The 27988-nt window shown below is 35.1% G+C and overlaps 2 protein-coding genes across 2 annotated transcripts; one reads left to right on the top strand and one right to left on the bottom strand.

Annotated features, from left to right (window-relative positions):
• The first annotated feature begins 877 nt into the window (after positions 1 to 877).
• Positions 878 to 9437, top strand: LOC128240636 (transcription initiation factor IIA subunit 2-like). The gene is made up of 4 exons (XM_052957348.1): positions 878 to 1042; positions 7484 to 7588; positions 7864 to 7990; positions 9157 to 9437. Exons 1-4 carry the CDS (start codon positions 968 to 970, stop codon positions 9168 to 9170), a joined length of 321 nt encoding a protein of 106 aa, XP_052813308.1. The 5' UTR covers positions 878 to 967; the 3' UTR covers positions 9171 to 9437.
• A 1545-nt stretch (positions 9438 to 10982) lies between these two features.
• Positions 10983 to 27984, bottom strand: LOC128241434 (uncharacterized). The gene is made up of 4 exons (XM_052958354.1): positions 27790 to 27984; positions 25756 to 25906; positions 24176 to 24288; positions 10983 to 22565 (listed from the first exon to the last, which is right to left on the bottom strand). Exons 1-4 carry the CDS (start codon positions 27877 to 27879, stop codon positions 20673 to 20675), a joined length of 2247 nt encoding a protein of 748 aa, XP_052814314.1. The 5' UTR covers positions 27880 to 27984; the 3' UTR covers positions 10983 to 20672.
• Positions 27985 to 27988: the final 4 nt, after the last annotated feature.

Genomic DNA, 27988 nt, shown 5'->3' on the forward strand with positions numbered 1-27988 from the left:
TCATTATCCATAAACTAAAAATGTCATACATAATTATAGTTTTAATATAAAGATTTTCATTATTTCACTTACAATTTATTACAAAAATTAAAATAGTATCAAATTCAATCAAAACGAAGTAGATAAATTGACACTAAACCCTTAAAGCTAACTTTTAAATATTCGTCCGAAATAGTTGACGTCCGAAATCTATACACACTTAATTTTTCAGGTTTTATTGATATTGAGCATTTCTGCAGTAAAGAAACCAAAAGAAGAATTTTTCACAAAAATATGCAAACTATAACACTAAAAATACTTATTATACACAAAAATATTTACTAATATGCCTAAAGTGAATGGTTTCTTCTATCCCAATGCATCCAAACAGGTGTATACAATGGTCAAATTTTAATATCTTACAGCCCATTAATGTGGATTTTTTTGCATTTCTTTAAAGATAGGGTATGAAACTATACTTCTATTATATTTTTGCATTGGTGCAGAATCTTGAACCCATTTTTAACTAAATCTAAAATTTTCAAAAAATAATTTTCCAGTATTTTTTGCAATTTTTTATTTGAGAATAGCGTGCACCACAAGATCAAAGTATCAACTTTAACCATCAGTCGTTTGTTTTGCTTCACACTAATGTTTTAACACCTTAAAATGGCGTAAATGGAACCCACTAAAATCCATCCATTTTGTTACCAGTTTTTGGAACAGTAAAAATTGAGTCAATTTGAGTTGTTCCCCTTGTGGTTCATGCTACTCATAGCATACCACGGACCTATAATCCGTGAGCATACGTAGTCTTTGTTCTGGTTCCAGGCATCTAATTATAAAGTTAGCGTAGCAGAAAGGGGAAGGAACTCCAGACTAAGGTAGTCTTCTGATTTTTGGCTCCTGAGGCAATACTAATATTGTACTTACTTATCGTTCTCATAATTTACGTTTTTGTTGCGATTTATTTTAACTTTTCGTCACGATGAGTGCATATCAATTGTACAGAAATACAACACTAGGACAGTGTCTGCAGGAAAGCCTGGATGAGCTTATTCAGGTATCAACATTTGTTATCTCAAGACTTCTCCGATTTCGGTGATCCGTACCTTTGTAGTTCGTACCAGATTATTTCAAAGTGTTTTACCTACCACCTGGCACCATATATAATAAAAAAATATATTTTGACTCACAAAATCAAAAAGTTGAACATATCAATAGTGTTTAAAGTATGGATTAAAGACGAGACCCACAATTGCCGATACAGCAATATATACTGCCTAGTACAAATACCTGTAGGATACCTGTAGGATGATTTTGGGTTCTGTATAAGGACTTGTGCCCTTTTTAAACCCCTCTTCGTCTAAACTTGTTTCATCACGATCTATCTTCGGAGCTCATAAAATCTTATCGTGTAAAGGTTGTTGGTAACAGTTATGAGTATATATGATTAAATTACAGCTGTCCATAGACAACGTTGATACAGGTCTCAAAACTGGTACAGCATGTCTCCTTGCCAGTGGCGGTCCAACCTTACTTTAAATGATTCTACATCTTCAGCATCTATCACATGTTGAGGCAAGTCATTCCACACTTGTATAACACAACGAGAAAACTGGTGCTGGCAGAAAGTGGTCCTAAATCTGGGTTTTTCAAGCTTTAAGTTATGCCCTCTTGTTGATGAAGCGTAGCAAAAGAATCTTTCAAAGTCACAATCATCGATACCTTTTACAATCTTAAAAGTCTGAATAGCGTCTCCACGCATTCTTCTATGAGCAAGAGTGGGTAATTTTAACTGCTTGAGCCTTTCTTCATATGACATATCTTTTAGAGATGGAATCAATTTTGTAGCCCTCTTTTGTAGTCTTTCTAAACTTTCAATATCTTTTCTCATATATGGGTGCCAAACCACATTCGCAAACTCAAGATGGGGTCGGACCATAGCTGTATACAACTTCATGAAAGTGTACTTATCCATGAAATCAAAAGTTCTGTTGATTATAGATAATATACTGTTTGCCTTGTTTATCTTTGTAGATATGTGTTTATGAAATTTCAAGTCCCTTTCAAACAATACTCCTAAATCACTCTCTTCTGTAGCAGATTCCAAAGGTATATTGTTCATTAAATACTTCTTTTCAGGATTATTATACCCATAGTGTATAATTTTGCACTTATCAACATTGAATGTAAGCTCCCACTTTTTAGCCCAATCACACAATGAATTCAGGTCATCCTGTAGGTTGTCGGAATCTGTTGTTGGGGCATACACTTTCGTGTCATCAGCAAACACCTTGATACTTGAGTTAACTACCTCTGTGATATCATTCACGTAAATGATAAAATGTACAGGTCCTAAAACACTACCCTGAGGCACACCGCTATCAACATTTCTCCAATCTGATGTACATCCCTTGACCGATACACATTGTCGTCGATTCGCTAGGAAATCATCTATCCACATCAGCAAATTGCCCCTGATTCCAAGAGAAGATACTTTCTTTAACAGTCTTTTGTGTGGAACCTTATCAAAGGCCTTTGCTAGATCCAGATACACACTATCCCAACTCTGATGGTTTTCAACAAATTCTGTCCAATCTTCCATTACATTTAAAAGTTGAAGAGCACATGACCGTTTTGATCTAAAACCATATTGATCATTTGACAGTAACTGATTTTCATTCAAATGCTTTATAATATGTTGCCGAACTATTTTCTCTAGAAGTTTGCATACAACCGATGTAAGACTGACAGGACGATAGTTCCCGGGGTCAGTTTTCTTTCCCTTCTTAAATAGTGGTGAAATTCTTGCATCTTTCCAATCTGAAGGTACTTTCCCTGTAGTTACAGATTTGTTAAATATTATAGTTAATGGCTCAACAAAAATATCTGGCATACTTTTCAATAGGAATGGGTGTACACAATCAGGGCCCATGGATTTACTAGGGTCAATGTCTTTCAAAAGCTTCAAAACTTCTTCTTCAGAAACAGTAAGAGAACTGAGTTCACTATTCACATCTTTATCCTCAATATCAGGTATGGTGTCAATATTTTCCTTTGTAAACACAGTAGTAAAAAATTCATTCAGTACATCCACCTTTTCTTTATCATTTCTTACAAATTCCCCATTTTCACGTTTGAGATTAGAAATATTGCTTCTTGATTTTGTTTTAGACTTTACATATCGCCAGAATTGTTTCGGCTCACTCTTAGCTTTCTGGGATATATGTCTTTCATATTGTCTCTTACTATTCTTTACAAAGTCATTTGCCCTATTTCTCACTATTTTATACGCTTCATAGTCTTCATTTCTTCTAGTAGCCAAATACTTGTCCCAAGCATGACGCTTTTTCTTAATATGCGACAGAACTTCACCAGACATCCATAATGGCTTTGTTTTACAGCCCGTTTTAGGTTTCGACTTTGGAACATATTTATCAACACTAACTTTATATTTCTCGGAGAAGGAGCTCCACATTTCATTGACATCACAATCACAAAGTGTTTCTTTCCAGTTGACAGACTCCCAATCTTGAATAAATGCAAGCAAATTACATCTTCTGTAGCTGTAAGACATATTCCCAGTGTAAACTTCTTTATAGTTACAGCAAAAATCAAATACTAAAGTCACATGATCACTTAACCCAATAGATGGTAAATGCTCAAAATTGGTAACGTTATTTTCATCCTTGGACAGTACTAGATCCAGCAAATTCAAAGGCTGATCATTCCTACATCTTGTAAATTGTTGTACATGCTGGAATAGAAAATTATCTCTCAAGCATTCAATAAACATATATTCATGGTGAGATTCACTGTGAATGGTTGTATATGTTTCCCACTCAATGTCTTTCATGTTAAAGTCTCCGGTTACAAGCAAATTCTCAGAAATTCTAGCTGCTTCCCGTAGCAATTCAATAATTATGTCACAAATGTCCGTTTCAGAAGGGCTTCTATAGATACATCCAATTACAACAGTCTCATCTTCAACAATCCAGTCTATCCAAGAAGCATCATGGTACATCAAGTTTAAGTTTGCATTTGGTGAAATATTAAGCTCAGATTTTGCATAAATTAACACACCTCTACCATCATCTGTGCTTGGAAATGCTGTATATCCATCAAGAGCATAAATTACTGATGAGCAGGACACATTGTCATGGTTAAGCTTCGGTAAAACTTCAGTTACAAATATAAAATCCGGATTAATCAATGTAACCTGTACCTGCAACTCACTCATCTTATTTTGCAACTGATCTGCATTAGTATATAAACATTTACACTTATTTAAAACAATTTCAGTCTTTCGATGTTCATTAATCAATGATTCTTCAAATTCTTGACTAGACTCTGATGATTCTGGACTAGAAATATCACTCACCTCAATATCACTGTCAATTGACTCATTAACTCGGGAGCCACTGGTCATTTGTCCACTATTTACTGTAATATCACAGTTATCAACTGATCGATAACTATTTATCGAATTTTCATCACTAACAACTGAAATAACATTAACTTCAAAACTTTTAACTGTTTGAACATTTAACATATTTACACCATCCTCCTGGTCCGGTCTAACGTTGAAAACGAGGTGCTGGAGCAATGAGATTTATGATCCCACTTGCTCCCCTGTTCGCCCCCCTTTCAATTATCTCCCCTCTGAAAATCACCAAATTCTTATTTCCTTCATCCGTCCTCCTCCTTTCTAACTCTCGTTTTAGCATCATGCTTTTCTCCCTTTCCTCCTTAGACTGATCTGGTGTGATAAACACTTTATTCCATGCATGCGCATATTCTTCCCCTCTTTTGGTTCTCAAAAGTCTTGTTCCCCCTAGAACATGGTGCTTATCAGAGACAGAATCCAACTGAACTTTGATCAGTCTTGGTTTGGTACCTGGTGCTCCAAGTCTGACAGACTTTACAATGTTAACATCTTGACAATCTATCACCTCCATTATTTTCTTGATACAAATTTCATCATCTTCTTTTTTGTTTTCACTACCTGCGTCAGGTTCGGGTACATTGTGAATGATTACATTGCACTTCCTCTCCTCCCTTTCTCTGTAACTCTTAATCGCCAACTCAACCTTATCACAAATAGCAACATCCATAGATTTTTTCAGATCTTCAACTTTCTGCTCACAATTCTGGATCTGCTGTTTCTGATCAAGTAGAGCCCTTCCAAACTCAGTTAGCTTGGGCAGGACACGGGTACAACCATCACAATTGAACGGAAGATTCTTTGTTGAAGGTTCGTTTTTGAGAGTTTCATATAGCTTGTTGGAAATGTGGCTACAATCTAAGCAAAACCAATGTAGGCATACACTGCAGTTCATAGACATCTGGCTTTTCTTAAACGTGAGGTCGCACTGAGCACACCCTTTGTTATTCACAGTTTGAGTCGCCATATTTTCCTGATTTTCCTCACAACTCGTCAAACGTATACTCTACTCCAACAACACAATTTTTGATTAGATGGAACTTTTATCACTAGATAATCAAAGATTAAACTAAAAAAAAATAAAAAAAATACTTTGACACATTATTTTTGGGATTCTAGTAATGCTGTGAGAGAGTTGCCATATCAGAAATCGTAATTGAATTTCTTAAAGTACAAAGATTTGGATTAATTGTCAACATTGCAAAACCATACAGTCCGACTCCAGAATGAAGGACGATACGGCTCATTTGCTTAATTTTAATACAGGTTTCAGTCACTAAATTAAGATTTTCATAATGAGACTGAATATTACAGTACCATGATACAGAGAGTGTTTACCTTACACATATATATTATCATTATTATGCATAAGACAGTCATCGAAATTAGACTTTTGGATGAACAAGCCCCAATTCTTATAATATTGCTTGGTTTCAATTTTTTTTTATCAAGCCCTGCTATTAAATTCAGAATTTGAGCAAGCCCGGAAGACATTTTACCAGTGCAGGGCTTGCAGGCTTGTGTTAATCCTGACCACTGATAAGATATAAACCCACAAGCCCAAATTATGAAGATAATATTACAAAATCAAGCTTATTTGAATTACATTCCAAAGTAAAGATTTGACTTGCAGACTACCGGTACTGTTAATTTCATTCACTCTTGTTTTATTGATCAGGTCATATTACCCCTCAACCATTGTTTCTGTTACAGATAGGTTATTGTAACTCATTGACTGTTGCTTTTGTTACAGATGGGCCATTATAAACCCTTACACAGTCATCGAAATTAGTATTTTGGATGAACAAGCCCGATTTCATATACTAATGCTTGGCATTTCATTTTAGAACAAGCCCTGCTGTATAAAATCCAGAATTTAAGCAAGCCCGGAAAGCATTTTACAAGTGCATGCCTTGCGGGCTTGTGCTAATTTCAACCACTGCTTCCAGTGTTCTAAGTAAGAACCAGCTGCTGGCTAAAAAGGACGTTCAAATGGCAATTGGGCTGGTTTGAATTCAGAAAAATAAGTGATTTTTCAGAACAATAAGTACTGGTAGTACCAGTTACTTTACTATTTCAGACTGATCAACGGAAATCTATTGAAAACACTGCCCTCAACTGTCAGATAACTCCTCAACTGTTATTCCTGTTTCAGATGGGTCACATAATACATCAATTGTTGTCCCTGTAACAGATGGGTGAGATAACACCGTGGTTTAATTGTTATTCCTGTTTCAGATAACCCTTAAAGCTGCACTCTCGCAGATTGAACGTTTTGACAACTTTTTTATTTTTTGTCTTGGAACGAGCAGTTTTCCTGCTTTAAATGGGTCAGATAACCGTTACCTGTTATTACTGATTCAGATGGGTCAGATAACCCCTCAAGTTCAACTGTTATTCCTGTTTCAGATGGGTCAGATAACCCATAAAGCTGCACTCTCACAGATTGAATGTTTTGACAAGTTTTTTATTTTTGTCTTGGAACGAGCAGTTTTTTTAGCGCAGATATCTGAAAACCAGTAATAAAAGACTGCTGACAAAAGATCCGATCACAGATTTTCATATTTCCTCTCCAAAATTGATGTTTTATGCATTTTTCTTAAACCGTTAGTATCTTAAACCGTTAGTAACGGTTTAAGCCCTAAAACATTAACTTTGGAATGGAAATATGAAAGTCTGCGATCTGATCTTTTGTCACTGGTTTGCAGATATTTACGCAAAATGTTGCTTATTCCAAGACAAAAAATAAAAAAAGTTGGAAAAAACGGTTAATCTGTGTGAGTGTAGCTTTAACTGTTGTTCCTGTTTCTGTTTCAGATGAGTCAGATAACCCCTCAACTGTTGTTCCTGTTTCAGATGGGTCAGATAACCCCTCAACTGTTGTCTCTGTTTCAGATGGGTTAGATAACCCCTGAACTGTTGTTCCTGTTTCAGATAGGTCAGATAACCCCTGAACTGTTGTTCATGTTTCGGATGGGTCAGATAACCCCTCAACTGTTGTTCATGATGTTTCGGATGGGTCACATTACAATGCATCAACTGTTGTCCCTGTTTCAGATGGGTCAGATAACCCCTCAACTGGCGCTGAAGGTCCTGCTACAGTTTGATAAAGCTATCAATAATGCTCTTGCTACTCGTGTAAAGTCCCGCGTTTCATTCAAGGTAAGACCAAATGAAGTGCATATATAATGTAAAACATGCAATACATGATATTATTTCTAGATATTAAACTATAAATAAGGGTATCCAATCCACAATTGAATGTCTAATTCAAGTTGAAATAAACTAAGATACAAAACTGTAATTACTTTAAATAACATATTCCTTTGGTTATTTATTTCACATTTAAGTTATCAGCAGGCAAATAAATTTCATTTGAAAGATGCTTCTGTTGACTGATTTATTTATTATTAATAATGTTAATTGTCGATCTTCAGGGCAAGCTTAACACATACCGATTCTGTGACAATGTGTGGACCTTTGTTCTCAACACCGCTGAGTTTAAAGATGTGGGCGAGATCGCTAAAGTGGACAAAGTGAAAATAGTGGCCTGCGATGGAAAGAGTATGTACATTAAACCTCAATAAATAAATAGTTTGTTTGACAGTTTTCAACATTTAGTAAATTACCCTGCGAACCAGTTTTTGTTGAGCCTTTATGTTTGTTTTACCGGTACTCCTGTTCAGTATGTTTGATTTACCTTTTTAGGAAGTAAAGAAAAAAATGCATACAATACCTTACAATGTCTCTTATATAGGTGGCAAAATGCAAAAGAAACTTTCTTACCTGTGGCCTTTTAATTATATTCTTTTGTAGGTAAAAAGCTTAACCTACATTATGTAATAATGTTGGTCTGTCTGTAGTTCATGATATAGCTTCTAACATTTATCAAATATTGACTTGCGTTACGGAATAACAAAATAAAATATAACTTAATCTTATGTACCTTTGAATACTTAAAATGTACAGTAGTATATATTTTTGTTTATAGAAATCAGTGTTATTACAACTTCATGAATATGTTTTTCTCAATTTGAAGAAATCATCTAAGCCCTTGGTGGCACAGTTACTGTTAGCTTCAATAAGTCCTGTCTGTACAGTGTGTGTATACCACGTGATAAATTGTGTCATAAATGCTACGTCAGAAGGCAGCATTTGGCTGAGAATAAAGACTTTAAACAAAGATAACTTAACTATTTCTCCACTATTTTAAATGAATCATAGCGCAGTCAACGCCGATTACGGAACCCTGTCTTTGGTCTTTTACCAGAGTTTGATTGAGAGTTTAGTTTCTTTAAACACCTCAACAAACCTTTTCATAATAGGGCCGTCTGACGGAGCACATTTATTTGGAAACAGGTTTGTCAAAGTGTTTGATGAAACTAATCACCTTATCAAACTCCGGTAATAAAACGAAGTCGGGACTTTTTAAGCGGCATAGACTGCCCTTTGTTTTATTAAAAATATTGTAATAAAAGAAAAAGTTATCTTTGATTTAAGTCTTCATTTTAAACAAAGTGTTGCTTCCTGAAATTATCACGAGCCCGCAAGCCCTGCGCTGGTAAAATGCTTTCCGGGCTTGCTCAAATTCTGGGCTTTATACAGCAAGGCTTGTTCAAAAATGTAATGCCAAGCAGTGGAATATGAATTCGGGCTTGTTGTTTCGATGACTGTATACCATGATAAATTATGCACGTATATTTGTAACTCTGTGTTGTTTTCATTTTCAGGTGCAGACAAATGATTTCAGCGAAGCTGGTCTTCATGCTTTATATGGACATTTATGGTGTAGATTTTCTACAGCCAAATACATGTATGATATTGTACAGATGAATAAATGTCAAGTGAAGAGTCATTCAATACTTAATGTACATGGCCGTCGGAAACATGGGAACTCATGATAACGTGTCACTAATGTAGCTGGAAGTGCAGTATGTTGAATGGATGAACTATCATTATTTGAACGCATATTAACTATTGTCATGAATTTTTTAATAAAATGTTAAAGCAATTTGTTTTAAAAGAATCCCCACTTGTCCACATTTCAAGGAAATATGTTGACCTTGCAGTCATGTAGTCACATTTTCCTCGACCTTTTTACTACAAAATAAATACAAACTGGAGTAAAACAGTCGCAAGCTTATTGCCAGACAGTTGTAACCTAATATATGTAGAAATTAAACATATAACAGCAGTCTGGCGCAAAGACTGAAAATTAGGTTACTCATGATATACCTAATATCTAGTGACTTCTGGATTAGAAGGTCAATGCACGAGATAACTAGAGAAAAGTGGGACATTCAATCATGATCATGAAACTTAATGGGTATGTTTCACCTCGTCAGTATTGCCCTTAATGATATAATGGATTTTTGAATCAGTAGTTAAAATATTACTTGGACAATAGTCGTTTCTGTCCACACAATAACTCGTGCCTACGGTAGTACGATGCAGGTTCATGAACTGTTGGTGGGCTGCCCTTGACCAGAGTAGTTCCAGTGTCAACAGGAGTGCTTCTAGTTATAATTTTTATTAAAGTTATTCTTTTAAGGACAGGGCAATCTACTTCAAACACAGTGATGGCATGTATTATCCAGCACCCAATTCTAAAAAATTGGGGGCCTGGCTGTTTTTACAAAATGGGTGGGGCAGGGCCGTACAAAGCATCTTGATGAAAATTTTCATAAACTAGATTATCTCAAGTCCCCTTTTTTGTTCATGAGTTCATATGCATAGCCGTATATTATATCAACAATGTTCTTGTTATTTTCATTGTTTTTGGTAATCAAACATAGAAGATTTGAAATTTTACTAACATTGCTTTAAAGATACCAGCCCTCAGCGAACATATTTTCTTAAAAAAACTCAATAGAAAGGCTAAAAATCAGAAAGATTCTGGATTAACAACAAGGTCGTCCCTGTGACAACCACAGTCAAAATGCACTGATCAATGTTTTGTCAAGTGTTACCTTGAAGTTTTTGGCAAGATTATTGGTCTTGCGATAGTTGTCTTCTATGTCTTTATGTACTAAACACATGAGCCAATTTCTTTTTACTTTTCTTGCACAACAAGTTTGTTGAGAACCTGACAGTATCAAGCAATTTTACTCTTTTAGGGCTGCATGATGCCCCCCAAAGGAAACCTTACGGGAATTACCCACTGTGTGAAGTCATCTACATGACTGTGTATATAGTCACTAATGGATTTCGTTGGGGGCGTACCCTCTAGAATTGTTTACCACCTAAATTTTATTTTTATGTCAATATCTGAGAAATGATTTGAAATAATGCACTTGAAAGAAATATTTCACATTTAAAGGACTAAATGTTTCATTGGAAAATTCCCCAAGCCCTAATAAACTCATTAAAACTACATTTGTTCAGGAAGGGGGTCGTATTTTTCTAGTTGTGCTACCCCCGTTTCAGGCCAAATCCTGAATCTGCCACTGCTAGCCCTGGCGGAAACACATCGATAGGTCCATAGTTGACAACTTGGGGTAGGGCTGGTGTAGGTGGGTACAAGGAAAACAAAACTAATCTTGATCTACAACATGAATATTTATTGCCCTATAGAAAAAAAGAAAACAGACAAAATTAAAAGATAACAATACAGCGATTTTTAACAAACAATAGTTAACAATTCTCAAACAATAGTTAACAATTCTCAACAAATCATGAAAACCCAACAATACTAGATCTCCTTACAATAACAAACTTGAATGTTTTAGATTTACAAACCCTTTAACATAACTTATAATGTCCATGTATTTTGAGGTTAATTTTGGGAGGTAATCATAGCATATATAATTATAATTGGACTGCGTCAAAGCGAAATCGGTCTTGTAGTAAACTTCTGAGTTTTCATTATACAAATTGTACCAAAAATGTTTTCACACAAAAAATGGAAATGCTGTTATAAACACAACTGACCTAAAAATAGAAAATATCAGCATGGGTGCCTCAATTATTTTGTTTATCAACAAGAAAGTTTTATCTCATAGATCTTGCTTAAACCATATTTACAAACAGACCAATTTCTGCTTTTCACGATCCATTATTATATTAGAGGTACATAATACGACCGTTTGTAAGTAAAGTATTAAACTTTAGTATTTCATATATCAATAGACCCCTGACTGAAACTGAAATGTGTTCATACAAGAACTTAGTAATACAAACCTTTACCCAAACATCTGCATTAGAGAAATAAAGGGACGCATCATTATGCTTTCTACAACACACCAGAAATTCTAAATTCCAACAAAGATATTGGGCATATAAAAAGCGGGAAGTGTGTTCAAACCAGTGGTCACACATCAACAGTGGTCATGTGTCAACCTAAATGTTCTAATACTAACATCAGAACAGAACGATGATTTTCTAAGATTGGGCACGAAAATTAAAGCATCAGATAATATTCATACAATGTCTTATACACTTTAAACATAATTAATCATGGAAAATGAGGTACTAACGTTCTGAGGTCACATGTTTTGAATTTGTACAATGACAGTGACTTCCAGTGAGGTTAACATCAACCCATGAGGTTACATTCAACTATTACACTATTCCGTATATTCACATTAACAAAATAATAATGAATGACGAATAATTTGATTAATAAGAGCTGTATAATGTGAAACAAAAGATGGGCCATAGGGGCTACTGCTTGACAATCGTGAGGCATAGAAAAACAGCACCTCGCTTCATGATTAATGTATCCAGCGAACCTTAAATTTTGGTAAAGGTTAAAAAAAATTCTTCTTCAATGGTATTAAGGAATGATAATTATGATAAATATTACTGATTTTTAGTTTAAAAAAACTGGCTAAAATGAATTACTGGTTTTCACACAATTAATTCAGCCATCAGTTTATTTAAATGGTGATATAATGCATTGAATAACCATTAAATTCGCTCTGCAAACAAAGCGCATTCTAACCACGTATATCATGTGTTTTTTTAATTAATACAACATGTATAAGTAAAATATAATTTTTATTTCTATATAAACATATATGAATTTAGGCTTATCATTATATAAACATGAGTGTGGAATATCGAATGACTATGCTTCCAAAAACAAACAAGCTAAAAAATTACCCAACCATCATGATAAAAATAATGTATGTGAGGTATTCAAATCAGAGGTACTAAAACACAACTTGTATTATTTTAATTTAGTTATTTCAAGCAACAGTTCCTATGAACCTGTACATCCATAGCACTTTTCCCCACAAGTATTGCAGATTTTTTTTTCTTCTAAAGGCATCTATGTTAATAATTTTTCTTTCTTATTTCACCGCCAAAAATAAGGGTACGAGGGTTAGGATATTATTTATTATTTTTAATAAAGTTGTTTATAAAAATCATTTTCACACTAAAAACTATTTTCACAGATTTGCAAGTTTTTCGGAAGCAAAAAATACCAAAAGTTTATACAAAACGGGAAAATTTACTTAACATTTAGAAAAAAAAGTCTACTAGCGATAACCAAAAAAATGGTCAGGTGTAAAAAATTAGGTCAGGAAAGCAGAAACTAACATTTTTTACTGTTATGTCTTAAAATAATAGGAATCAAAGATTTTAATAGCAGACATTCTGAACATTTTGAAACCATGTAATGTTAAGAAATGCACCACTATATTTACATTAAGGAAAAGCATTACAGATGTACATTTCATACGATATTTACCGTTCCTTAGTAACGGTACATCGTTCAAACTATCAACAAAATGGCATGATGTAGTTAATGAAATTGACATACCATTTGAAGTTAGACCATAATAAGTTAATAGTTTACATTTTTACATCTCAAACAAAGAATCTTTAATGAAACTACCAGAATGATGTGTCGCGCGTGTCGGGTCAGCGCCCATATTTTTTTCTAGTTAATTTATTGATAGAAGTTATCGATAGGCCATACATTTCCTAGTGAAGGTCACATGACCATGACCTCACCTTTGACCCATGATAATTGACCCCAACATTAATAAGGATCATCTACTGACCATGACCAATGTGCATACCAAGTTTGAAGACTCTACACTAAAATGAACGTGTGACGCAGCCAGCGAACAAAGTAATACCGATTTGTCAGCTATGCTTAAAATATCAATTCAAGCTTTGTAATGCAGGGTGAGGAATCATGTGACTGAAATGGGTTCACACAGGGGTCACCACAGCTCACAACCAATGTAAACAATCAAGTAAGTGATGTTAATTTCTAAATTACTTTTTTGACAGAAAAGATATGAAAATATTTCTCAGCCCATAAAAAAACTATGCTTTTATCTGCTTCTACATGTATTTTAGTTTGCTTGTATTTTAATGATGCAATCCTTGGTCAAAATGTCAATTTGACAGAATTTTGAAGAACGTTGCAACTCTGAAATTTTGACCGAGGTGATCCATGTGAGAACCCCTGTAAGTCACATGACTCTTCAACCTGCAATGACAACATATTTTAGATACAACAACATAGTAGCTAATGGCTACTGTTGCTATTGGCTACTGTATACAAATGTACAAATGTGATCATGAATATGAATATGTTTTAAGAGAGGTAAACATGGCGTTCAAACTGAGATATCTAGATGAAATTTAAACATCTTCAAAAAAAACGAGTTCCTGAGGTATACTATTATTCGTCCGTGAAATACCCAGAAAAAAATACTTAGCCTTTCTTTCTTGTTTCTTTTATGTGAATAATTTAACTATGTGTATAAGAATGGTTCCTGAGTTATACATGAGAAGGGGGGCTATTTAATATTTGTAATGTTTAGTTTAAAACCTGAGTGTAAAGGTTTTGAAGGGACTCATAGGTCAGACATCAAAAATACTAATTTCCAGTGAAAAATGTAAAAAAATGCCTATTTCAAAGATAAAACAACATCAAAAGATGTAATCAGAGCTCTATAAATTGTTATATGAAAAAGTGACAAAAAAATCTCTAATCTGCTATACACAAGATTGGTTTCTTTTCGTACTTTTGTAACAGAGCAAAACCGTTATTCGTTCAAAGTTTTAGTAAATAATCATTTCTTAAAGCTTGATTGTGACGAAAGCTTTTAGCTTATCAGATTTTGAGTCAGTTTCCTGGGCAGGAACCAGTACTGATGTTTATTACAGGCGACCATGAGCATGTTTCCCAGGTGGGGATCAAACCCAAAGACTCTTGGCTCTAAGGTGGACAACTATTCCACTCGCACCCTGGTGGGGATCAAACAGACAACCTGTTGGGTCTAGGGTGGACAACTTTACCGCTCGCACCCTGGTGGGGATCAAACCCGCAGCCTGTGAGGTGTGAGGCAGACAACTATACCACTAGACCACTCTCCCCCTTAAAGTGTTTTAAAAAGGTTTAAGAGGTATAAAGAGCACTTCCTAGGTTGTTTATAACATATTCAGGTAAGATGTAACACCTAGGAAATAAATTACTTATTCAGGTAAAATGTTACATTATTTTAAAGGAGACCCCCAAAAAGATATTTTTGGTAAAAAATAATAATACCCAGGGTCAAAATTTATCTCATGACTTTTCCTAGTAAAACTGCTCATCTTAATACATTAAAATAGGCAAAATTATCAATAATAAATCCAGCAAACATCTCTTGGGCTTTAAGTGCAACACAGTTGTAACTCAAAATGGAACAAGAACTGGTTACAACAGACTTGCGCTAACATATAGCACTTACACATTTAGCACGTAATATAACAAAATACAACTAAATAAAACTCATATTAAAGCACATGATAGAAAAACAATGCTTATATACATGAAATACTATATAAAACTAAAATTAAAAGACACTAGTATAGCTAACTGCAGAAGAACAACTATAATTAACACTTTAACAATTCATTATAGGGGCAATCTTATCGATAAATGACCGATAAATTATCGAAAATCAACAGACTGAGGGTATATTTAGTGACTGTCACAAATTGAATTGAAAAATTTACTTATAAAATCAAATAAGCTTTGCCTAAATTGACCAAATAAGGTTATTAGTTTTTAAGGGGATATTATAACTACTAAGAATTATTAATTAAAACAAAGCAAATGTATGATACATGTTTGATAGGATCTTACAAAATCAAGAGAAGAAATGAAATCATATTGATAAAAACCTATGCGTTAAAAGTTCCATGTGTTATTTGTAAATCATTCAGTAAAAATATAAAAAAACAAAAACTTAAACCTATAAAGTCAATAACAAAAAAATATCAAGATAATTTATTTTACTTTGATTTATAATTTATTTTACTTTGATTTATAAAACGGATGCCGACTTTTTACATTATTTACCAGTACGTAATCCAAAGTATTATTTTTTTCAATTTAATAGGTTAACCCTTCCTTTTTCTACACCATTTTACCCCTCCAGAGTTATAGATACCTGGCACCCATTTTACTCTAAAATGATATAACTAGAGGATTAAGTCTTGGTGGTTGATGTGGCCACTTCTCTGTGAAGTATCTGTAAAATGCAATGTAAATGTTTACCGACCCTGTTTATGTAGAGTGGAACTCTATCCAATATAGTGAGTCAAAAATAAACTCTATACCAATACACAAATGAAACTGTAGACTGATTATATTTTGCGAGGGTTTAATTTACACAAACCAATAAGTGTCAATATTCACAATTTTACATTATCTAATCAGGTTGCTAGATGCAAACCTAGCCAGATATTTATCCACCCAAGTAATGACATTTGTCAACGCAATGCTCAAATAATTGTTTAGCTGATTTCAAACCCGCAATAATCATAGAAGTGCAAAAAAAGGGCCTCACAAATTCAAACAGTATAAGGTCAACATCAACATCTAACATATGTACATTTTAACATACCACTAGAGGTATAATACTTCCAAGTCAAACAATAACAAAAACATAATATAACAAATTTTAACCGGGTTCATTTATCACTCAAGTAAAATGTTTAACCAACTCTGTCAATTCAAACAATCTTGTTAAATCAGGTGAATTATTATCGTCAGATACCTCCCCATACACACTACGCTATGCTTCGTTGTGTACCGTGGGCAATTTGGCTACAAAAATCTCGTAATCATGAATAATTAATGAGGCAGTTTTTATTGGTTCCGCAAGGTACCAGATGCTTTACATTTGAAAATATTCTGGTGATTGCCGGAGTTGATCTGGGTCCGCCTCAGTACCGTACAATAATATTTGGTACAAGTCAAGACCACATGGCCATGGAGGCTACTGACACTGTAATGTTATTGAACAATATTTGAGTGTAACATGTGAATTCATTGGAAGAAGAATTATCTCTCCTGCCTCATGCATAATCATTAAAATGAAATTTTGTCAGTCAATTTTCCCACAGTATGTATGAAGTGTAGTGGAAGAAAGTAATGTGGTTGCCGACAATGGCAAAAAGTATAAGACTTACTAATAGGAAAGTTCATTACAATGGTATTTCTCCTAATCAGTTATAGTTTCACCTAAAATCATGTGCTTACAAAGCATCTTATTTAACCAAATCTTTTACAGTCTGTGATTTTTTTTGGAATTTTTCACCACCTGTTCCTTCTAATTGGTTTTTTTATTGACTTTGGGAAAAATACAAAGTTATGCTTAAAAATAGAAAATTTAACAGCAAATACAAATGTTTTTACTTTTTGTGCATACATTATGCTGTAAAAGAGCTATTCTTATCAAGATTTTGTTATTTATTTAAGAAATGTATTGCTTTTTTTATTCATTCACAGAATCAGTGTTTGATTATTTTGGAAAATATAAAATTTTGGGAAAAATGAACACTTTTTTCGCAATGGGAAACAGCCTTTAGAAGGCAGTAAATTGCACCAAAAAAATCACAGACAGTAATTGATATGCAGAAAATATTATTTTACAAATATGTAAAGAAAATGTATTTTTTGTTTAAGCCGCAAATGGTCAATTTATAATATTGTCCCCGAACAAATCTTAATTTTCATAACCGTTGTCCCGAACAAATCTTAATTTTCATAACCGTTGTCCCGAAAAAATCTTAATTTTCATAACTGTTAAAAAAAGAAAGATTTACAAGTCATGTGATAACCCTGGACAACCAATTCACGTAGACTTGGACTCATATGTATGTTTAATAAAAATTTCCAAAAATTCAGTAGATCAAGCATCAATATCACAAAATTTCGCAAGTCAAGTCTCAATCTTTACTCATTTTAAAACATAAAAGCAGAGAATTATTAAAAATGTATTTTCTTATAGAATGTGTCAATAAAAACAAAGCTTTGCCAAAGCTTTAAAGAAAGTTAATTCTAGAGCAAAAAATGAATTTAAGTAATTATTAAGAAACAATGAGTTGTACTGAATTACTTCTCGTGCTGTAAAATATTTTTTCCTTTAAATCTTGACCAAAAATTTAATCAACATATTCTATGTTGGAATGTGTTTCAAAACAGTGAAAACTTTGAATATCTTTTTTTTGATATTTTTTGCAAAACTGAGTTGAAACCGAATCTGAGATTTGACTTCAGGTTTTGTGACATTGGAGCCTGTCGTATGGGTATGTTAAATAAGTTCAACGTATGTTAATTTACAAATATATGCCAACATATGTTAACCTGTAAATATCATACTAGAGGTAGTTGCAAACATACAAACTTCATATCAAATGTATGTTGACTTACAGATTACATCTCAAATGTATGTTGACTTACAGATTACATCTCAAATGTATGTTAACTGAAGATAACATATCAAATGTATGTTTACTTACTAATAATGTATCAAATGTATGTTAACTTACAATTAACATCTCAAATGTATGTTAACTTACAATTAACATCTCAAATGTATGTTAACTTACAAATAATGTATCAAATGTATGTTAACTTACAATTAACATCTCAAATGTATGTTTACTTATTAATAATGTATCAAATGTATGTTAACTTACAATTAACATCTCAAATGTATGTTAACTTACAAATAATGTATCAAATGTATGTAAACTTACAATTAACATCTCAAATGTATGTTAACTTACAAATCATGTATCAAATGTATGTTTACTTACAAATAATGTGTCAAATGTATGTTAACTTACAAATAATGTGTCCAAGTTATGTTTACTTACAAAAAATGTATCATAGGCAAAACTATGTTACCTTATAAATAATGTATCAAAGTTATGCTAATTAACAAATGTAACAATGGTTAAAAGTAACTTTTCTGACAGCTAATTTTTAATAGTTAAATGTTTTCACACTAAAACGCAATATTCTAAAAGACTTCAAATTTATCAGATGATGAACACGAGGTACTACAACAATATTGAATAGAGGAAAATACTTTGATAAAATGCAGTATTTGATACCACAGCAAACTCTCATAGAACTATTGTTAAATTAACAATACAGCTTTAAGCTTCAACAAGGATTATCACATAGAAGTTAATTTTCTTATAATGTTGAAAACTATTATATCATTACATTGACCAAAAATAAAGCTATATATCATACACTTGTTAAAATGTTGAGAAATGAGTAAAACATATTCTATCATTACATTGAACATAGACTCTATATAATACACTTCTGTACAGCTACAAATTGAAACAGAAAATATTTTACAATTAAAATCTATTAAAACTTGAATCACTCATTTCATATTTACATATTGAAACTTAAGTATTAGTTTGTCTTTTAGTTTGTTACATTTTTTCAAGGTATATTTCGATGCAACATCTATTAAAAACTTAAGTTAATAACAAACAAGAAAAAAGGGTAAAAGTGCAGTCAAATTATAAATAACACTTTGTGCTTAATATAACACTTCAATGACTTTACACAAACATGTGTCTGTCTTCTTAAAATCTACTACTTCGGCCACAAAAAAATAAATAGTTAGTTTGGCAATTTCTATCCAAATGAAAAAAATCATGATGGGATTAAAACAAATTATTTATTGGCCATACTACGTTCGTGGTAGTTTTCTCATGAAGGCAATAAAAACTACATATCAAACTATCATTTATGTATAATGTTAAAACTAATTCAACAATAGTGAACACCAGTAACAACTTTAACAAATAACATTAACAATATCACATAAGTTTTCAAAGCAAAATCATTCTGACATCTTTTAGCTTGTTTTTTGTGTTTTATTTAAGGTTAATATTGTCACATTTAGTTATTTGTTTACATGATGACAATACTTTTTTATATGACAAATACTTCATTTCCTCAATTGGCAAACACAAATATTTCTCTGGTGATGACTAACATCCTTTTTGCAAGATTAGTGTACTTTTTTTATTCCAGCTCACTCCCAAGTTTCATACCACATTTGGCCATGATTGTACAAAAATCCATCACTCAAAGCACACTCCTATAGTACCCTCAGTGCTTTGATTAATTCCTTAAACTAAACACATTTTATTTAAATTGAATTGACAGTACAATCACTTGACTGCCTTAGTGGGTAGGATTGAGATAACCTTCACAGTTTTGGGGGATATTAATGTTGCTACTGAAAACATAGGATTTTGTAGCATTGGCATTTGAAAGAGAGGCCATCCATATGATAACTTGTTAGGGTTGTGAATTTTGGGTCCAAATTTTTGTGAAAAATAGTTTACTTTTTGGGGTTGAGTTTTCAATTAAAAATCAACAGTGACTGCAAACTTATAATCCACAGTAAAATTCAGTATGACTTACTTGATGCTTGTTTTCAGTTTTTGAAGATAAAAACTATAAATCTAAAGGCTTTTTTTTTTAAATGGCCAGCCACAGATGATTTGACATAGTGATTTTTACATTCATTCTTCATAAGAAACCTAAATTAAACATAACAATATTGTATCTTTGACAACAAAAATTGTACAAAACATTTTAGAACTAACTGAATTCATAAGACTGACGGGGCATATGTCACAAAACACATAAAATATTAACAATAATAATAATAGTAAAAGCATCTCGTTTTGAATTCATTTGAAAGAAATGTTTTAAAAATCAAAATATTTTATTATGTATACCATAATATTTTGAACAATTAATGATAACTCTAAATATTGCCTTTTGTTCATTTTGATCCATGTTTCAAAAAAACTTTTTTAAAAAGGAAATTTAAAGACCTTTTTCTAAAATCAATATCAAGGCATTGAAGAATCGTTTAACAGAAAATCTAATAATGTCATTGATAACTAAAAAGGACTTCACATCAGACCATACTAAAATAAGCCAAAAAAAATAATCAAACAATTAACTAGATTTTTTATCGTCGGGAAAATACATTTTCGAAAAGAGATCAACGTGATTTTTCGAGAAATGGTATCTTCGATCCACCTCATACTTGAATTGTTGATTACAGACCTGGCATTTATACGGCTTAACGTTCGCATGTATACGCATGTGAGCCGTTGTGTTGTTCATGTGTCGTATAACACGGCAACAAATGCGGCACTGATACCCCGTAGCGACTTTTATAAAATTCCCTTTCCCGTATTTTTTTGTTCCCCCAACACCCCCATCATCTGGTGAACGACTCACGCCAGCTCCACCTGCAAACTCTTGTTCTTCACTCTGATTGGCTGCCGCATTAAGCCCAGCCCCTTCTTGGGGATCATCTGCTGACATGGGGTAAATATCATCAGCAGACATTTTACGCTTTTTGTTACTAAGATCCAAGCCTTCGCGGGACTCTGATTCCGGCTTTGAATCATCATCTATGACGAGGGGAGAGTCTAAATTTTCTGCAAAACTAGAACTGGGAAATCGCGCTCGACCAGAGGGATGAGGTATGTCCTGTGCCAAGGTATGAAATTCGCTCAAAGACTGGCTCCGCTCACGTTGCGGGAATGGCCTACTTGGCTGTAAAAATTGACGCTGAATTGGCGAGAACATCCCAAGACTTGTCTGAAATAGACTCTGTTGAATTTTCACTGCTTCTTCAAAGCTCTTTGATATGTCAGGCTGCAGAATAACGTCATGTTCCAACTTCACCGTCTCAGTGCCTAAGATTTCTTTGTCTTTATGAAACGCTGTAAACAGACCACTCGTTTCATAGTTCTGAATCATACTCTCGGAACAACGCCTTTCAACGTGTGTCTTAGACTGTTTCCTTCCGCCATTGTTATTTCGCTGGTGGTACAATTTTGACTCCATTTTTTTCGGAAGCCTATAAATCTCTCCGAGCTCTGACTGATATTCACGACTTTCTGTCAAGGATGAATACTGCTCAGTGCCTTGATGGGACTTTGTACCTGCACTCTCGGATTGAATCATCTGAGTTTTATACTTAGCCTCAGCGTCTTGACCCTCGTATGAAGCGCCCAGCATCAGTCTGTAGGGTAAATCTGAATTTGTTTCTTCTGTTTTTGGTCTTACCATTCCTGATGGGTAGGCAGGGTAAGGAACTTTGTAGACTGGATATTGACAGAAAACTGATTCACTGCCGGTGGTACTAGCAGGAGAGGGAGTTAGTTCACTGCTTTGGTTTTTCTCGCTCCCAGTTAAATTCATTGGCGTTTGTTCGGCCATTTCTACTTCTGAGCTAATCAAAGTGCCGCTACCCGTTGATGAAGGTGTGTTTGATTTTATGTTATAGGAAACATCAGTTTCTTCGCTAGATGCAGTGGGAACGGTGAGTTCCTGAGGTTTAGGTGGAGAAACTAGTTCAAACATTGGAGGTAGTAACTGGGGATCAAATGTTCCCGACCCGCTCCCGCCCGGAAATCCACCGGCGTGTTGATGGTAACGTTTATACTGAAATTCTGAAGGACTAGAAAGAGTTATCTGCTTTATGTGTTCCACGCTTTCACTCAAAGGGCTCTTAGAAATGTGTTTTGATTTTTCAGACTCTGCTAAACTTGACGACCCTGATCGACCGGTCGGGCTACGCACAATGGAAACATACCGACTTCCAGAACCTGCTGAACGTTCTCCCTTTTCCACACCTTCCATTACCAGGTCTGGAGGCCATGTGGTTGAAGAATCACTCAATGAACGAGGTGTGTCAGAATAATCCTGGCTTGTAAGCATAGCAACATCCTCGTCAAGACTTTTGGAACTGGCACTACTTTTTCGTCTATCAGGGGAGAAAACTGAGTCAGATGTGCTGCTCTCCCTTTCGTATCTAGCTCGTACAGTGTCAGTCTAAAATGGAAAACAATCAATTTGAAATACATGTTACTAAGGTTTTTGCTTAAGAGGTATGGAAGGGTTCTGTAGCTTGTCTGATAGCACCATTCCACCCTCGTAGAGACCAGTAATTGTACCCTTCTGCCTTCTCGAAATTGGATGCTTCAGTTTTAATCAAATAGGTCCTATTTTTTGTTTAAAAACTTACTTTATGATTAAAAAATACAGACAAACTTAATGTATCTGGCAATTGGAAGCTAAAAAAAATTCATTAAAAACATTTCTAACATTTTTGTCAAATTTATAATATTTAAGAGTCACAGCTGCAAACCTGTCCCCTTCTCACCCTTAGCACCATGTCCCGTTTCTGCAACACCGTTCCCCTTTTAAAAGCCTGCTAATACCCTTTCATAACATTAGGTGTGAAAAATGCTGAATTTATTACAATTATTTTTCCCAAGTTGTGTGAAAAGAATAAAACATAAAAAAATATTATAATCTAGGAAAAGTTATACTTTAGTCTAAATTCTGACTTGAGACTGTCCGTAAACAGTTCACTAATGTCTTCAGTCAGTGTTAAGACTCAGATTCAGACAAGGCAAAATTATAATTTTTGTTGTAAAAATACTTTTACAGGGGCATTTATGGTCAATAATTGCAGTATCAGATACAAATAATCCCCTCTACACTCAAGCTTCTTTTTTCATTATTAAAGATGCAATATTACTCCCAAATGAGATTTAACACATTTAATACAATTGTTTTAATATATACCAAAAAGAGTTAACTAATGTCGAAAACATTATGAAGGATACTGAGTTTAATTTATAAGAAATGTGCAGAAAACATGGCATTTCTACCTTATGAGACCATAGTAGATCACAGTAAATCTTTTAGCATTTACCAATAATTTAATAATTTTGCGTTTTCAGCTATTAAATACACGGTTATAATATTGTTAATAGTAATTGATATTTGCCATAAATGCATGATTAAGTAAGAAGTTGAGTGTGTATCATTCAAAATTTATGTATGTATTGATTTTGATTAAGAGTGTCACTCATATTTTGAATCATTTAAAAAATCTTCTGAGTTTTCTGAGCCTGAGTCATAAACTCAGATTCATGATTATATTTTTTAATGAATATTGGCCCAGAAATCAAAATTAGCACAAGCTGCAAGTCCTGCATTTGTAAAATGATTTCCGGGCTTGCTCAGTTTCTTAACTTTATTAAATGTTGTTTTTTTTATGCAACAATAGGGTAGAGTTTTGGGCTTGATCAAAAATTAGTGTTACTTTAATGACAGGAATTCCAGTATAACTGATCTTGATATTTGTGAACTGATCATCTCATTAAATCGGGTTTTTTGTAATTTTATAATTCCGGTCAGAAACCTTTAAATTAAGTGAGATAATGCAGATACTTTTACTCAAACAGCGCATTTGGATTTTGGGCTGAATCACTGACACAATCGTGGCAGTATTTGTTTTCTGTCCAATATTAAAACACTAATTGAAATTTCCAATTTAAGTCAAAATGACGCATTTTCCCAATCTGAAAAGCCCTAACCCCACTTCTAATATGGTGAGCAAAACCATGAACTTACAGCAGCTAACATCTTACCCGGCTATATGGAGAGGTGGCTTTGGGGATGGTTGGGGACAGAAGGGAGTCGTTGTACGTAGTTCTGGCTGGCAAATTGTCTCCCTCATCGTCCACGGAGAATCGCCGGGTCTCTGAATAACATCAGAGAGATAATTGTCACAGGAACATAACGAGTGCACCTGAACATCCAAAGTATCTCTGTCTATCGACACAGGCTCAATCTTTAAAGTTAGTACCTTAACTTTAACAAACTGTACTGTAAAGTTCTTATTGGATGCACAGAGCCTATGTCTAGACTTACTGACTAAGCTTGAAACAATAACCAGTCCATACATGCCATATTTCTGAGAGGCTTCCCAGGGGATTTTGGTTTGAATTCCATGGGATTTTGATTTTACACCAGGGGATTCTTACGCAGCGAAATTTAGCGCAAAATCTACATTTATGATATAACAATAAATACAGAAACACACTCTGATTACAATAACTTTTGGACTTATTTGTCATGGTCCTTCATGGAATTTCACACCCAAAATATTATGGATGCTTTCCACTGTCAAGCTAGTTTTTAAAATTATTTTTTTTTAATTTTTTTTAAATCCAGGGGATTTGGATCGCCAGAGGGGAACCAGGGGATGGGTCAGAAATCCGGGGAATTTTTTCCCCCGCCAGGGGATATGGCATGTATGCCTATCACCAAGATGCAGGGGATATGGCATGTATGACTATCACCTAGATAGTAGGTAGAGTGAAAAACTTGCTACTGTAATTATACTCATGGTGTGTAAATCAATAAAATGATCAACTGAACAAGTGGCTTCAGTGTATCAATACACAATTGCAACAATGAGAAATGTGTCACTCTGCTATCATTACAGGTGGTATGCAATTTATGGATATGGATTTATATCCATGACGTCAGCAGCATAGGCTGGTGCGCTATCAACATTTGATGCCAATGTTAAGCTTTTCATTCGAACAACTTGCATTTTTTAAAGTTCTAAGGTAAGGTAAGCATTGTTAAAATCACAGAATCAGAACACAGCAACATGAAAAAAGACCCTTTGTGTGTCTTACAGGACATTTACTACATACATATGCATTTTTCTATATTCAAATCTTGACAATCTATGCAGTGATACCCTACAACTTTGTAAACTGCAAATTGAGGAGTGAATTCGAAAAGGTTCTATGTGTCATTAAATAATGAAGAAGAAGGACCTTTTAGCTTACACCCCTCAACTTGCCTTCTCATCAAAATTGTGGGAATCTTGGTGGCATTCAATTTTAATGCAATAAAAACAGACACATTTTTTTTTTCTTGCTTAAAACCAGAAGTGTAATTTGCAGAAGTGAATTCATTAAATGGTAATATGGGCAGTGCAAGTTATACAGATATACAGAGAGCTACTTTAAGTTAAATCATTAATGTCAGTGGAAATGAAAACCAACATGTTTATAACAAGTTACATTTGCACAGAGAAAACTGGTATTTTTGTATCAACCCCCTCCACGGATATTGACAGAGATTTGTCAGGTAACATTAAAGTATCATGAACATCATCCATAAATCCAAATGAATTATTTTAAATTCTCACCTGCACAATATGAGAGAAACTGATTGCCAAGCTGTTCATGATCTTCAAGGAACCCAGTGCCTCGCAACGAGCCGAGACGATCCGCTGTTCCTTCTAAGACATTTGCAGTTAGGACGACACTTTCTTCACCCGATTCTGCTAGCTGTTGAAGCTGAAATGAAAGGAATATGTGTGCTGAGATGATCTGCTGTTCCTTCTAAGACGTTTGCAATTCCAATAACAATGATGCTTTCTACACCAGAGTCTGCGCCATCTGCTAAAGCTGGAATAACATTAAGCATACTAATATATATTGACTAAAGACAAGGAAAGGGCTATTTTCCTTCTAAGATGGTTGCCACTCTTTCAGTTTGCTAGCTGTAGAGGCATAATTCATGATGAATTGGGAACATATGCCTCAAAGCACCCTGTCCCTCTTCTATAGCACTCTGTCCCTCTTCTGCAGCACCCTGTCCCTCTTCTACAGCACACTGGCCCTCTTCTGCAGCACCCTGTCCCTCTTCTGCAGCACCCTGTCCCTCCTCTGCAGCACCCTGTCCCTCTTCTGTAGCACCCTGTCCCTCTTTTGCAGCACCCTGTCCCTTTTCTGCAGCATCATGTCCCTCTTCAGCAGCATCCTGTCCCTCTTGAACAGCACACTGTCCCTCTAGTGCAGCATCCTGTCCTTCTTCTGCAGCATCCTGTCCCTCTTCAGCAGCACACTGTCCCTCTACTGCAGCATCCTGTCCTTCTGCAGCATCCTGTCCCTCTACTGCAGCATCCTGTCCTTCTGCAGCATCCTGTCCCTCTTCTGCGGCATCCTATCCCTCTTCTGCAGCACCATGTCCCTCTTCTGTAACACCCTGTTTCTCTTCTGCAACACCCTGTCCCACGACTGCATCACCCTGGCCCTCTTCTGCAACACCCTGTCCCTCTTCTGCAGCACCATGTCCCTCTTCTGCAGCACACTGTCCCTCTATTGTAGCACCCTGTCCCTCTTCTGCAGCACCCTGTCTCTCTTTTGCAACTTCCTGTTCATCCACTGCAGCACCCTTTTCCTTTTCGTCAGCACCCAGTACCTCTTTTGCACACCCTGTTCATCTTCTACAGCCCCCTGTCCCTCTACTGCATCACCATGTCCCTCTTCTGCAGCACCCTGTCCCTCTTTTGCAACACCCTGATCTTTCTCAGCAGCACCCTTTCAATCTACCCTGTCAACACCCTGTCCCTCTTTTGCAACCCCCTGTTCTTTCTCTGAGCAACCTTTCAATTAACGTAAGCTCCTTGTTTCTCTTTTGCAACACCCTGTTCTTCCTCCGCAGCACCCTTTCAATCTACGTAAGCACCCTGTCCCTCTTTTGCAACCCCCTGTTCACCTTCTACAGTACCCTGTCCCTCTTTTGCAACCCCCTGTTCATCTTCTACAGCACCCTGTCCCTCTTTTGCAACCCCCTGTTCACCTTCTACAGTACCCTGTCCCTCTTTTGCAACCCCCTGTTCATCTTCTACAGCCCCCTGTCCCTCTACTGCATCACCATGTCCCTCTTCTGCAGCACCCTGTCCCTCTTTTGCAACACCCTGATCTTTCTCAGCAGCACCCTTTCAATCTACCCTGTCAACACCCTGTCCCTCTTTTGCAACCCCCTGTTCTTTCTCTGAGCAACCTTTCAATTAACGTAAGCTCCTTATTTCTCTTTTGCAACACCCTGTTCTTCCTCCGCAGCACCCTTTCAATCTACGTAAGCACCCTGTCCCTCTTTTGCAACCCCCTGTTCACCTTCTACAGTACCCTGTCCCTCTTTTGCAACCCCCTGTTCATCTTCTACAGCACCCTGTCCCTCTTTTGCAACCCCCTGTTCATCTTTTACAGCACCCTGTCCCTCTTTTGCAACCCCCTGTTCATCTTTTACAGCACCCTGTCCCTCTTTTGCAACCCCCTGTTTATCTTCAACAGCACCCTGTTCCTCTTTTACAACCCCCTGTCCCTCTTCCGCAGCACCCTGTCCTCTTTAAAACCTGGCTCCAAGCCTAGAGAGTCATCTATAAAGTTCTTACCAGTGTAGAGATCTGCAGTTTAATGACAAACTTAATGGCCTGACAGAACTCTGAGCCCTTGTGAAGCAGTCCCTCGTGGCTTAACAGCATGGCGAAAGTGCTTCATTCCCGCATTTCCACCTGAATCAATCATTATCATTCATTATTAATTCGTAAAAATAGCAGTTTTTAAAAACACTGAAAACCTTAATAATATTAG

This window comes from Mya arenaria, chromosome 7 (genome assembly GCF_026914265.1).
Source record: "Mya arenaria isolate MELC-2E11 chromosome 7, ASM2691426v1".
Classification (NCBI taxonomy): domain Eukaryota; kingdom Metazoa; phylum Mollusca; class Bivalvia; order Myida; family Myidae; genus Mya; species Mya arenaria.

Excerpts from the sequence above, each read along its gene's own strand:
- LOC128241434 (XM_052958354.1), bottom strand. The coding sequence starts at position 27,879 with ATGCTGTTAAGCCACGAGGGACTGCTTCACAAGGGCTCAGAGTTCTGT. Across the intron at positions 24,289-25,755 it reads GTTTCTCTCATATTGTGCAG|AGACCCGGCGATTCTCCGTG; the intron begins GTGAGAATTTAA and ends GATGTTATTCAG. Across the intron at positions 22,566-24,175 it reads CCACCTCTCCATATAGCCGG|ACTGACACTGTACGAGCTAG; the intron begins GTAAGATGTTAG and ends TTTCCATTTTAG.
- LOC128240636 (XM_052957348.1), top strand. The coding sequence starts at position 968 with ATGAGTGCATATCAATTGTACAGAAATACAACACTAGGACAGTGTCTG. Across the intron at positions 1,043-7,483 it reads GCCTGGATGAGCTTATTCAG|ATGGGTCAGATAACCCCTCA; the intron begins GTATCAACATTT and ends TCCCTGTTTCAG. Across the intron at positions 7,589-7,863 it reads AGTCCCGCGTTTCATTCAAG|GGCAAGCTTAACACATACCG; the intron begins GTAAGACCAAAT and ends GTCGATCTTCAG.